The sequence below is a fragment of the Gekko japonicus genome, unplaced genomic scaffold (assembly GCF_001447785.1).
Source record: "Gekko japonicus isolate JY-2015 unplaced genomic scaffold, Gekko_japonicus_V1.1 scaffold5426, whole genome shotgun sequence".
In the NCBI taxonomy this organism is placed as follows: Eukaryota; Metazoa; Chordata; class Lepidosauria; order Squamata; family Gekkonidae; genus Gekko; species Gekko japonicus.
This window is the reverse complement of record NW_015160995.1, coordinates 7,939-19,970: the sequence shown is the minus strand read 5'-3', so window position 1 is coordinate 19,970 and position 12,032 is coordinate 7,939. Positions and strand designations below refer to the sequence as shown.

Genomic DNA, 12,032 nt, shown 5'->3' with positions numbered 1-12,032 from the left:
CTCCAGAATCGCCCACCTATACGAAATTCCATAGGTTTGAAGAAAATAAATTAAATCCTTATAATTTTTCCTCTTTTGTTGGATTTCAAATGGAATATCTTTTAGGGTTTTGATGGTTATATTTCCCATTTTCAGTGGAGTTGCTGATGTCGCTTTTAAGATAGCATCTCTGGTCTGTCTTCTTGAGAATCTGACCACGATTTCTCCAGGCAGGCTGCTCCCTCTTCCGGTTTTGGGCTCTGGCTGCCCGGCGGTTTCGTTTTCAGCTTTCTTTGCTGGGCCGCCATTTTCTCCAATTTGTTTACAGTTTTTAACAGTTCTCCCCGGCTCGAAAAATCGTGCCACAATGATCTAGTTTGAGGACATCTGCTCCCTCTTCCGGTCTCGGACTCTGCCCGCCCGGCTTCGTTTTAAACTTTCTCTGCTGGGCCTCCATCTTTCCCGTTTTGTTTACAGCTTCTGCCGCTTCCCCACAACTCAGAAAACTCGCCAAATGACTTCACAATTCAGATAAGTCTCTCAGAACACTTTCGGTTTGCTTCCTCCCCTCTCCCCCTTCATATCGTTTATCAGTTCATTTGCATAAGAGGCGTCCCTCTTTGCATCCGCTTTTACCGGGGGGGGGAATCAGCTTTTACAATAATCCGGTTTATTCATCACGTTCATTGTCGGTCAGTTTCTCTGACCTCGCTCACTTTAAATGCCATTCCGCTTGATCTCCGGCACTTGTCCCGGTCAAACCAGCTTGTGCCCGGAGGCCACACAGCGTCTGGACTGTCAGGGCGGATGGGAGCCTCAATTCTTCAGCATTATGCCATCGCAGAGGCTACCCCTCAAAAGCCCTCTGGCTTGGAGCCTATCACAAAGGCTTCGTGGGGGTGTCACTTGAAGTGGCACCCCTCCAAGCTGCTGGTGTGCGGATCGTTCTCCCGTGGTTCAGGGAGAACGTCCGCCATCACTGCTCCATAAACCGGAAGTCCTCCATTACATCATTCTTGTTTATTTTATTTTATTTTATATATATACACATACACACATACACACACACACAGAGCCAGGTCCCCCGGGGGGCCGAGGGATTGCCCGCCCAAAGGGCCCCCAACCCTGCCGGTCCGGATCAGGCCGGCGGGGGGGACCCCACCCCCAACGTGCCCGGTTTGAGCCAACATGCCCGGCGTGATGAACTCACCCGGAAGTGACGTCATCACGTTGGGCACATCGCCTGCTGACGCTCTAGCAATCAGCCTGGAAACTCTATGGTACCATACAGTTTCCAGGCTGATTGCTAGAGCGTCAACTGGCGATGTGCCCAATGCGATGATGTCACTTCAGGGTGATGTCATCGCGGCATGCGTGCAATTTGCACATGCATGAGTGTCCCAGGCAGGGACCAACTCTCCCCCGATATCCCAAGTAAGTGACTCGGCAACCCTAATATATGCAGATTTCTTTATTCTTTCATTTTGCAATCCAATGTTTATTGTGTTGTTTGTTCTATAAAGGCTTTTGGGGTTACCTTGGGCCAGTCACACACTCTCCATCTAACCTATCAGACAGGAGGTGAATGATGCAAGCAGCTTTGGATTCCTATGGGGAGAAGGGCCGGGTATAAATGGGGTAAATAATTAACAAAGTACGTCAAGGTCCTGGAGGCTTCTGATTCACCCGTGCTGGAGAAGAGCAACCTTTGTTCTATGCTTTGTGCTGTCATTGAGCCTCCTTTTTGAACTGTGACAATCATGGCAGTGTGCCCTTCCCTTGCTACATGGAGTTGCCAATTGACAAAGCTGGCATTTCTGTCTGGTCCCCACCCTAGGACTATTGCACAGGGACTTCTGGTTGTATGAAGCAGCCCAAAGACTGGGTTGGGTCAGAAGAAGGAAGTATGGGCTCTCTCTGTCAAATCAAGAAGCGCATACAAATGTATGTCAGGGTCACAAAGCCCTTTTCAAAATTGGCACAAATTGAAGAGAGCCCCAGCACATCATCTTTCAAGCATTTCTTTCTCTAGAAGTCGAAAAGATCCCAAATGGCAATGCAATTATAAAAACTCCTTCAAATATATAATTTGCCAGATGTTGCTTGAAGAGCTTTTCAGATCGACTTTAATGGTAGGGCGCAAATATACACACATGATGCTGCTTTAGATAGGCAAGTCATACTAGAAACCAAATTTTCAACCTGGTATAAATCAATTAATAAATCAAAATAGGGATACCAGCCTCCAGGTGGGGCCTGGGGATCCCCTGGAATTACAGCTCATCTCCAGACTACAGGGATCAGTTTCCCTGGAGAAAATGGATGTTTTGAAGGGCAAACTGTATGGCCTTGTACCTCTCTGAGGTCTCTATCTTCACCAGGCTCCATTATCAGTTCTCCAGGACTTTCCCAACCTGGATCTGGCAACCCTACCCCCTCATCCCCTGCTGGTGGCCTGGGAGGACCTGGGAACCCTATTTTGTGCACATATAGCCCGTAACAGGATCAGACCAAAGAAAAACAATGTGCTGAAGAGCCGATTATTAAACTGAGATGGAAGTCCACAAAGAATGGCTATATTGTCCCAACTTTGCCCAGGTTAAAAGGTGATGAGCAGATTTCTGTGCTTCTGAAACATCTTCCCACTATGGAGCAATGATCTGGTGTTTATCTGTCTATCTATCTAGTCATAATTAATCAACTGTGCATGGGAAAGCACAGAAATTTTGTGATGCAATTGAAAATGGTCAGGTTCAGATGCATTGAAAACTGCCCTGTTTTTCACATCCGCACATCTTGAGCAGAAGGGGAGCTGAAAAGTACTTTCAGTGGAAATCTTCCCACAGCAGGACTCTTTATTGTCTATGCAAGAAAGCAGAGCTTGTTTCACTAGAGGGCACCACAGACTTTTAAGTTTCAGCCCGGTGGATCTGTCTTGCATGAGTTTGGCAACCTGAAGCAAAAATTGCTTGTCTTGCATGAAAACAGGTATATGTTTATAATCAAAAACATGCTTGCTGAAACAGCAGGCAAGATATCATATATAGGGCTGTGAAAAAAAAAAAAATTGGTAAAATTCGGATTCGGATTTATTGGATGCGAAAATATTTGGGATTCCCAAAAAATCCAGGTCCATTATCCGAGCCATTGAAGTCAATGGCAAAAATCCTCTGGAAAGTTTGCAGGGGGCTGGGGTGTGTGTGTTTAAGGTAGGGGCTCCAAATTTGGACTTTGGCTGCTCCAGCCTCTCCCCAAAAGAGTAAGACCCCCAAAGTTTTGAGAAGATTGGGCCAGGGAGTCCAATTCCAGGGGCATCCAAAGAGGGTGCCCCCAGATCAGATTGCTGCCTATTGCCGGTTTGCCGCCGAAATTCGGCAGCAATTTAGCCTCATTATATCCAGTGGGCCATTTGGCACATAGGTTATATTCTGGGGGCTGGAGGGGAGGGGGTTTAAGGGAGAGGCTCCAAACTCGCAGGGTAGCTGCTGGAACCTCTCCCCAAGATACCCACGAAGTGTCAAGAAGATTGGACCAAGGGGGCCAATTCTACAGGCCCCCAAACAGGTTGCCCCCATCCCTCCATTGTTCTCTATGGTGGGGAAAATGTAAAAGAGGTTTTTTCGGGATTTTTTTTTCGGTTCGGGATTTCGAAATGCACACCCCTAATCATATATGTGTTTTACTGAACATCAGAATGACCAAACCGTCTGAAAACTGACGAACCATCCTTTGCTGTCTTTGATCATATGAAATCTCGGATCTTTGATCATATGAAATCTTGGACCAGAGTAGCCATTTTTTTTTTGCTCTTTACATCCCATCAGTTTCAATTTTGGATTGCTTGGCACATGTCAAGGAAGCCCATTCCTGCCTTTCTGAAGGTTACAGATGCACAATGCAGTCCTAAGTGGAGTTATACCTTTCTAAACCCATTGAAGAAATGCATAACTCTGCTTAGGTTTGCACCAGCAGTCAGCCTGCTGAAGCTAAGCAGATCTTCCTCGTCTCCCAGCATCGAGTGAAATCTTGCAAGCCTGGAAGTGAAGGTAGAGCAGGTCAGGGGCAGGCAGATGAGTCCCCCCAATGGCTTCTGGTCCCCCCTGTCCTATTTGCAGTTTTACAAAATATGCACATATTTGTAATGCTTAATGGAGACAAACCCCAGAGTTGAGAACCAGCATTTTCTAGTGGTTAGAGTGTCCAACTAAGATCTGGGAGGGTTAGCAGTCAGACTCCTCCTCTCGTGGGGGGGGGCAGTCTATGGAGAGAAAACCCCATATAGATATCCGCTCAGATATCATGAGCTGCAATGCACTGCCTGGCCTAAAACATCAGACAATGGATGCCAACAAGAGACAAGGCTGGAACATAAAAAACAATGCAAAAGGACACAAGATGGATGTCAGCCAGGGCAAGTCTGGACATATAGATTAGAAGTGTGCAGGAAAGAGCAGCGGACCTACTAATTACCCTTTCCCACCCTAAAGAGATGCATCGTTCAGGACAATGGGTCTCCCAAAATAGGTGCCTCACCTTGGATTAACCTTGTCACATGCCCAGCCTCACTTCCCCTTACCCATTTACCCTAATTTAGCAACACTTAAAACCAGGACAGCATAAAATCTGGTAGCTTCTCCCATCCAGTACTTAGTGGATCATGAAGAAACATTAACACCTATAGTCTACCTCAGGTAAACTCATCAAGGCTTTGCCCAAGTCATTGTTCACCTTCAAAAAAGTAATCAAGTCATTGTTTTGGGGGCAAACATGTCAGAGTGCCCCAGAGAACATTTTATCCTATAAGAAGAAGAAGAAGAGATTGGATTTATACCCTGCCCTTCACTTGGAGTCTCAGAGTGGCTTACAAACTCCTTTCCCTTCCCCTCACCACAACAGACACCCTGTGATGTGGTGGGGCCTCTGAGAGAACTGCTCTTGAGAGAACAGCTCTGAGAGAACTATGGCTTGCCCAAGGTCATCCAGCAGGTGCCAGTGGAGGAGTGGGAAATCAAACCTGGTTCTCCCAGATTAGAGCCTGCGCACTTAACCACTACACCAAGCTGGCTGTCGACTAAACTGGACCACCCTGCTTCCCTAGTAGTGTTTCTGTGTTCTTAGTGTCAGACCTCACCCACCCACCCATTTGTGTGTGGGCCTCCTCCATCACTCTGTGAAATGTTGGTCATTTGACTGTTCTCTCCGCGGACCTCATGCTCCAAGACTGGAAACCAGGCCTCATTTCAGGCCGGAGCAGGCTGGAGCAATTCTCCAGCAGTAAACAGGCCCGCCCCTCCCCCCCTCCCAGGTCACCCACCATCAGAAGCATCCACCTACAGCTCACAGCGCCGGCACACCAGGAAGAGGGCAGGAGCTTCAGTTAACAAGATGCCCAATCTGTACAAACGTTGCCACTTCTGCCCAAGTGAGGCGCTTCACTCACAAAAGTTCAAGGAAGAAGGAGGAGGAGCAGGCAGCCTGAAAGTTGCAGGTGGAGCCGAATCGGCGGGCCAGTCCTTCCAAGGGCACATTCCAGAGGCCTGTGTCAGCGCCTGGCACGACCCTCCTTCCGCGCCGGGCCGCCCTTCAGTCCCCAGACCGGGCCCTACACTCCGCTGAATGGCCGCCTTGGCCCGCCAGCTGCTGCGTACCCTCCTCGCCACCCGGCCACACGCCAGGATGAGTCAGCCAGCCAGGCAGTCAGCGGGGAGCTGGAGGGTCGGGGCACCTCGGTGCTCGATGGGGCAGGCATGCGGGAGCAACCGTGGAGGGAGGGAAGCCAGCCAGGCGCTTTGCTTGGCTTCACCAGGCCATGGGGTGCAGCGGCACCACGGCTCGGGGCTGGCGGCGGCGGCGGAGGAGTTTATGCACAGCAGAGGGCGAGGGAGGGCACGCAGGGCATGGGAGGGCTGGGAGACGGGGGGGACTGGGCCGGGGGGGCACCTCTGTTGCAGCCCCAGCAGGTGGGAGGATGTCTGAGGTGCGCCAGGAGAGCACCAGCAGTTTGCAGAGGAAGAAGCCACCATGGCTGAAGCTGGACATTCATGCGCCCATGGGAGCAGCGGTGGCGGGCTCAGCCCTTGAAGCGCCAGACCTTCCTGCAGAGCATCAGCATGCCGGCAATGGGGGGGGGGGACTAAAGGGGGGGGGGTGCTAAAGAAAGCATACCAGAGAGAGAGATGGATTCCCTTTTGCATTTCTAATTGATGGGGGGGGGACCTAACAGTACAGCTTGCATTCATTAGTGAAAGGGAGCAACAGTCCAGCAGCACCTTAATGAAAAGACTAACAAAATCTGTGGCAGGGCATGAGCTTTCATGAGTCACTGCTCACTTCTTCATATACAGCTGGAATGTGAGAGCCAGTTTGGTGTAGTGGTTAAGTGTGCAGACTCTAATCTGGGAGAACCGGGTTTGATTCCTCACTCCTCCACCTGCACCTGCTGATGTGACCTTGGGTCAGTCACAAGCTCTGGCACAGCTGTTCCTAAAAGAGCAGTTTGTGTCAGAGTTCTCTCAGCCCCACCCACCCACCTCACAGGGTGTCTGTTGTGGGGAGGGGGAAGGGAAAGGAGTTTGTAAGCCGCTCTGAGACTCCAAGTGAAGGGCGGGGTATAAATATAATCTCTTCTTCTTCTTCTTCTTCTTCTTCTTCTTCTTTCTTCTTTCTTCTTCTTTCTTCTTCGTCTTCTTCTTCGTCTTCGTCTTCTTCGTCTTCTATCTTGGAGAGTGAAGTGATTTCAGATGCCAAATGACAGTAGCAGGCATTGTTAATGAGAGAAACAACCTAGGTCTCAGTTCAGTCAAGGAGTTTGTCTTGTCTTGAGCTTCGTTATCAGTTGCAGTTCAGCAGTCAGTCTCTCTAATCTGCCTTTGAAATGCCTATGTAAGAGAACTGCTACTCTTAGGTCAGCAACTGAATGTCCTGGAAGGGTAAATGTTCCCCCACTGGTTTTTGAATGTTGTGTTTTGTAATAGCAGTAGGAAAAGTCCAGTAGGAGAGACACTTTAAGATTTACTTTTGCCCTGTATGCAGCCCAGAAAGAACACTGGCAAGAAATATGCACTCTCTACATGTTCATGCTCTTCATTTTGTTGTTGCTTGCTCTTCATTTTGCTGGGTGCTTTTCCAGCAGTTTTTCTCCAGGTAGGCTTGCCAGCTCTGAATTGGGAAATACCTGGAGATTTTGGGGGGAGCCTGAGCGGTGGGTGTTGCCTTCTGACACACTTCCAGTGGTGTCAGGGGGTGTGGCATATGCAAATAAGTTATGCTAATGAGTTATGCTAATGAGCTCCTGCACCTCTTTTCCTACAAAATGACCCCTGATACAAGGTATAAGCTTTCGTGTGCACCCACACTTCTTTAGATATAGGTGTTACTCAGTCCTACCAGCTGTATCTCCAGCTGTTGCAACAGCTGTGATCAGTCGAAAGTAGAAAATTTCTTCTGTAACAAAAGATGTCCACAAACTGTTGGGCTACTCGATAAGTATTAGAATTGCTGTTTTACCTTTGCTCCTAATTCCTGCCATTGGCGTTGTAATTCACAGAAGTAAAGGAACGTTTGCATTACCAAGAGCAACAGAACAACAATTCACCAGGAAGTGGGAAATTTCATCCACTACATTTCCACCTCCTGTACCCCTTGGGAGCAGTTGCGGCTAAACTGGTACCAGCCGGGATTCAGAGTCCCTGGCCTGCAGTTACCCTTTGTGATGTCTTGCTTGCCCAAGTTTTAAGATTAGTGGAAGCCAGCATCTTATAGCCATATAAACAACTGTTGCTTATCTTTCAATATGAGCTGCTAAGTGAGGACACCTGAGCACTCCCTCATAGCAATGATAATATATAGCATTTCTGTAAAATCGTACTATTAAACATGTTTAATCTGCCCTGTAGTGGTATCATCCTGACAGCACATGTGGAAGGAAAGCCATGAGCCTTATCCCCACTTGGGGGGCGGGGTTTGATAGAAAGAGCAGCTTGTTTAAATCAGGGGTCATTTCATAGAAAAAGAGCTAGGGGAGCTCATTAGCATAACTCCTCTTTCTAATCTCCCTTTGAAATGCCTATGTAAGAGAACTGCTACTCTTAGGTCAGCAACTGAATGTCCTGGAAGGGTAAATGTTCCCCCACTGGTTTTTGAATGTTGTGTTTTGTAATAGCAGTAGGAAAAGTCCAGTAGGAGAGACACTTTAAGATTTACTTTTGCCCTGTGTGCAGCCCAGAAAGAACACTGACAAGAAATATGCACTCTCTACATGTTCATGCTCTTCATTTTGTTGTTGCTTGCTCTTCATTTTGCTGGGTGCTTTTCAAGCAGTTTTTCTCCAGGGGGGGGGGGTTGATAGAAAGAGCAGCTTGTTTAAATTCAGTTACAACATGGTTCTATGCTCATTTTCTCCGAACGGTGGGACCTGCTCTCTAGTGAGTGTGTTTTCGATTGCGTCTCAGTGAACTCACAGAGCAAATAACATTGCACCAGGGCCTTTCAGACTGACAGCTCAGTTCATAATTCATCCACTCCACCAACTCTTATAATGATTGCAAAAGCCACCTAATATTATGGTGCTATTCTCCTCTGATTTATTAAGCATCTTTTTTTTTTTAATTTAAGAAGACAGGATACAGAAAGTAAAGGGGAGGGAAAGGGTCATACAACATAATTGTGTTTGTTGAGGGCAATCATGTAGTACAAAATGTATAAGACAGAAAATATTGTCCCTTACATCCCCTTCATTATGATTTTTAAAGTATTATCCATAAAATGCAATCGTTCTTCCTTCTGTTGGGATACGATTGTATTCAAGATTGTATGTAACATCTCAAATACGTAATATTGAATAAGTAGTAATGATGAAAGTAATGATGTAGTCAAAATAGGTTAGTTATGAAGTTTGAAGCTTAAAACTTAAAATGTTGATTTATTAAGCATCTTTTTGTGGCACTGCATCCTAGGAAAGATGTGTGGCTTCAGACTTTGGAATAGCCTTTTGTTTTCTATGAGAAAATAAGCAGTCCTCACTATACAACTTACTTAAAACCGCCTTAAAAACAATCATGCATGCACTTGGTGCAGATATGAGAAAGCAAGACTCCAAATTTGTGTTGGAAAGGGCCAGTTTGGTGTAGTGGTTAAGTGCGCAGACTCTAATCTGGGAGAACCGGGTTTGATTCCCCCACTCCTCCACTTGCACCTGGCTGGATGACCTTGGGCAAGCCGTAGTTCTGATAAGAGCTGTCCTTGAAAAAGAGCAGTTTCTGTCAAGAGTTCTCTCAGCCCCACCTACCTCACAGGGTGTCTGTTGTGAGGAGGGGAAGGGAAAGGGGTTTGTAAGCCGCTCTGAGACACATTTGGGTAGTGAAGGGCAGGGTATAAATCCAATCTCCTCCTCCTCCATACCATCCCCCATCTCTGGCAAATTGAATGCAGCTGAGAATATGTAGGTGAGGGGGGAGGGTACAGGCACAGATGCTTGAGACATAGCCAAATATCAGGAGCTGATTCATTGGTTACACCCCGGAGCAATGTAGTTGAGCATTTAAAGGGTATTGGCTGTTAATACTGAGGGTGGGAAAGGGGATCACCCTGGTGGTGCTGATCATGGGGGTTCATTGGGGTGTAGTGATATTATTCTGTTGTGGGAAGCTGTGTGCATGTAAGTTATTGTGTATCCTCATTTTGCCCTTCTTTTGGCTTGGGTTTGTTTTGGGGTTTTTTTATAACAGACTATAGTGGGGTCTTTATTTAATAGGGAAGTTTCTAGAATGTTTTATTTTTTACAGTGCAGAAGTGTCAGATGTGTTCTCTTCAACACAACATTAAGTGTTTTTATTTAGAAGCTAGCTCGGTTAACTTTAGGATTTAACTTCAGGAATGTATGTGTAGACTTGTCAACTTTTCTTCAGTTTAGTAAAAGACCCTAGATGCCTCCTCTGCAGGCAGCACTTGCAACAAGATCCAGGTTACCAATGGCTTGGTGGTGGGGCTAAACTTAGTCAGCTATTCCTTTAGATATGCTCTAATGTTGCTGTGCTGTGACATGACTGGTCTGTGAGCTCTTTTTACTCTTACCCAGAACTACCCTGTAGCTTGCACTTACTCTCAAGTAACCAAGCATGCTTGAAATGCTTTTTATCTGGGTTTTAAGGAGGAAATGTGTGTAAACTTTCCCAAGGATCTCCTTCCCTCCCAAGGGTGCCTACCAAAACATGTGAAGCATCCCTTTGAAACTCTGGGTGTGTGCATGTGCCCCTCTAGATATCAGCCACAGGGGTCATTTTGTAGAAAAAGAGGTGCAGGAGCGCATTAGCATAACTTATTAGCATAACTATTTTGCATATGCCACACCCCCTGACATCACCGGATGTGTGTCAGAAGGCAACACCCACCACTCAGACTCCACTGGACTGTTTTGGATTGTTAGCTATGGGGGGGGGACGTGCAGATCTGCCCTCACAGAGAAGGGAGAGCTTGTACCTAAATAAAACTTGGTCTTAAAGGTGCCACTGGACTGTTTTGGATTGCTATCTATGGTGTGTGTGTGTGCAGATCTGCCCTCACAGAGGAGGGAGAGCTTGTACCTGAAGGCGGGCTGGGGGGGGCTCCGCAACTTACCTGGCTGCTTCTTGCTCCTCATGGTCCAATTTAGGGCTGCTGGGAGCAGGGGGTGGGGCTTGTTGCATGTGCCCGCCCCCTGGGCTCCTTACTGCCGGAGTTCCGCTCCTGTGCGCTTCTGCAGGAAATGACCCCTGGTCAGCCATAAGGTCAATGGACATGTTCTCCTCAGACAGAGTCCGTCTTGTTAAAAATGCAACAATTATGGGGAAAGTATAACATTTCTTTCCAGTAGCCCAGATTCTGAGGCCGCAGATCGCAAACCCAAAGTACGTCACAAACAATCCAACTCTTACCACGGTTGCTTTAGAGAAGCCGTTCTGCACGTTTGATGGCTCAGTGTCCAAAAGTGCTTCCTATGAAGTACACCTGTACGTCATGGTTGACTCTGGTAAGTGGCAGCTCCTTCCATGGATGTCCTTCGATCCTCTAAAGCAGGAGTGGCCAGACTTGCTTGACGTAAGAGCCACGTGGAATAAACGTCAGATGTTTGAGAGCCACAAGACATTAAGAAATATTACAAGTATTTACTGGGAAATATGCAGATTTGCTTTTTATTAAAATTAAATGAGACTGCCAAAAATAATAACAAAAGCAGATCTTGATAATGATATTTATTTGTCCAATGATATTTGTTTGCTAATGATATTTAGCTTCCCCATGTGCCCTGCCGAGAGCCGCACAGTAGGTGTGGAAGAGCCGCATGTGGCTCCCGAGCCACAGTTTGGCCACCCCTGCTCTAAAGGCTGAAATGAAGTTTGGGCTAGATGTGTTAGGTCTGTTTGCATAAATGCAAGTCGCCACTTGGTAAGAGTCACGGAGTGGTACTTGTTTGGGCTTGGCCTTCCCTGAATTGAGTCCCGTGCACATGCCATGTTTCTCTGTGGCCATTGGCTATGTCTTCTTCTGCTGTTCTGTTTGAAAGGACTGGCTGTATGAACGGGGGAGGCACTGGTCTGTTCATCTTGTATTGTGAATCCTCATGCCCATTCACGGTGTTGGCTATGACCTTTAAAGCCCTTTACAACCCAGAAGGCACATATTTGACGGATCCTGTACGCCAGTAATGGTTGTCAGCCATCCGTCAGCTATCCCACCACTTAGGGGTATCTTGGGGAGAGGCTCCAGCAGCTACCCTGCGATTTTGGAGCCTCTCCCTCAAACCCCCTCCCCTCCAGCCCCCAGAATATACCCTATGTTTTCACCATTGACTTCAATGGCCCATAGGATATAATGAGGCCGAACTGCGGGAAGCCCCAGCAGCCCTCAGGCCGGAGCACCTGGAGCAGTCTTGGGAGATGGATTGGCAAAAAGCAAAACCAAAAGCGCAGGAACTCAAGAGAACTCCAGGAATGGAGCCGGTTCCTCTTCCACAGCCCAAAATGCGACCCACAAACCCTGAGCTTGCCTTTTTCTCATTTGCGAGTCTGGCCTCTGCA

At 47.4% G+C, this 12,032-nt stretch overlaps 1 protein-coding gene across 1 annotated transcript in view; it reads left to right on the top strand.

Annotated features, from left to right (window-relative positions):
- Nucleotides 1-5,947: 5,947 nt before the first annotated feature.
- Nucleotides 5,948-12,032, top strand: part of LOC107122543 (uroplakin-3a-like) — a gene marked incomplete at its 3' end in the record, with an annotated part of 12,033 nt that continues 5,948 nt past the window's right edge. The window contains exons 1-2 of the mRNA XM_015425662.1: nt 5,948-6,095; nt 10,826-10,984. Coding sequence (XP_015281148.1) covers nt 5,948-6,095; nt 10,826-10,984 — 307 coding nt within the window. The remainder of the gene's footprint in view (nt 6,096-10,825; nt 10,985-12,032) is intronic.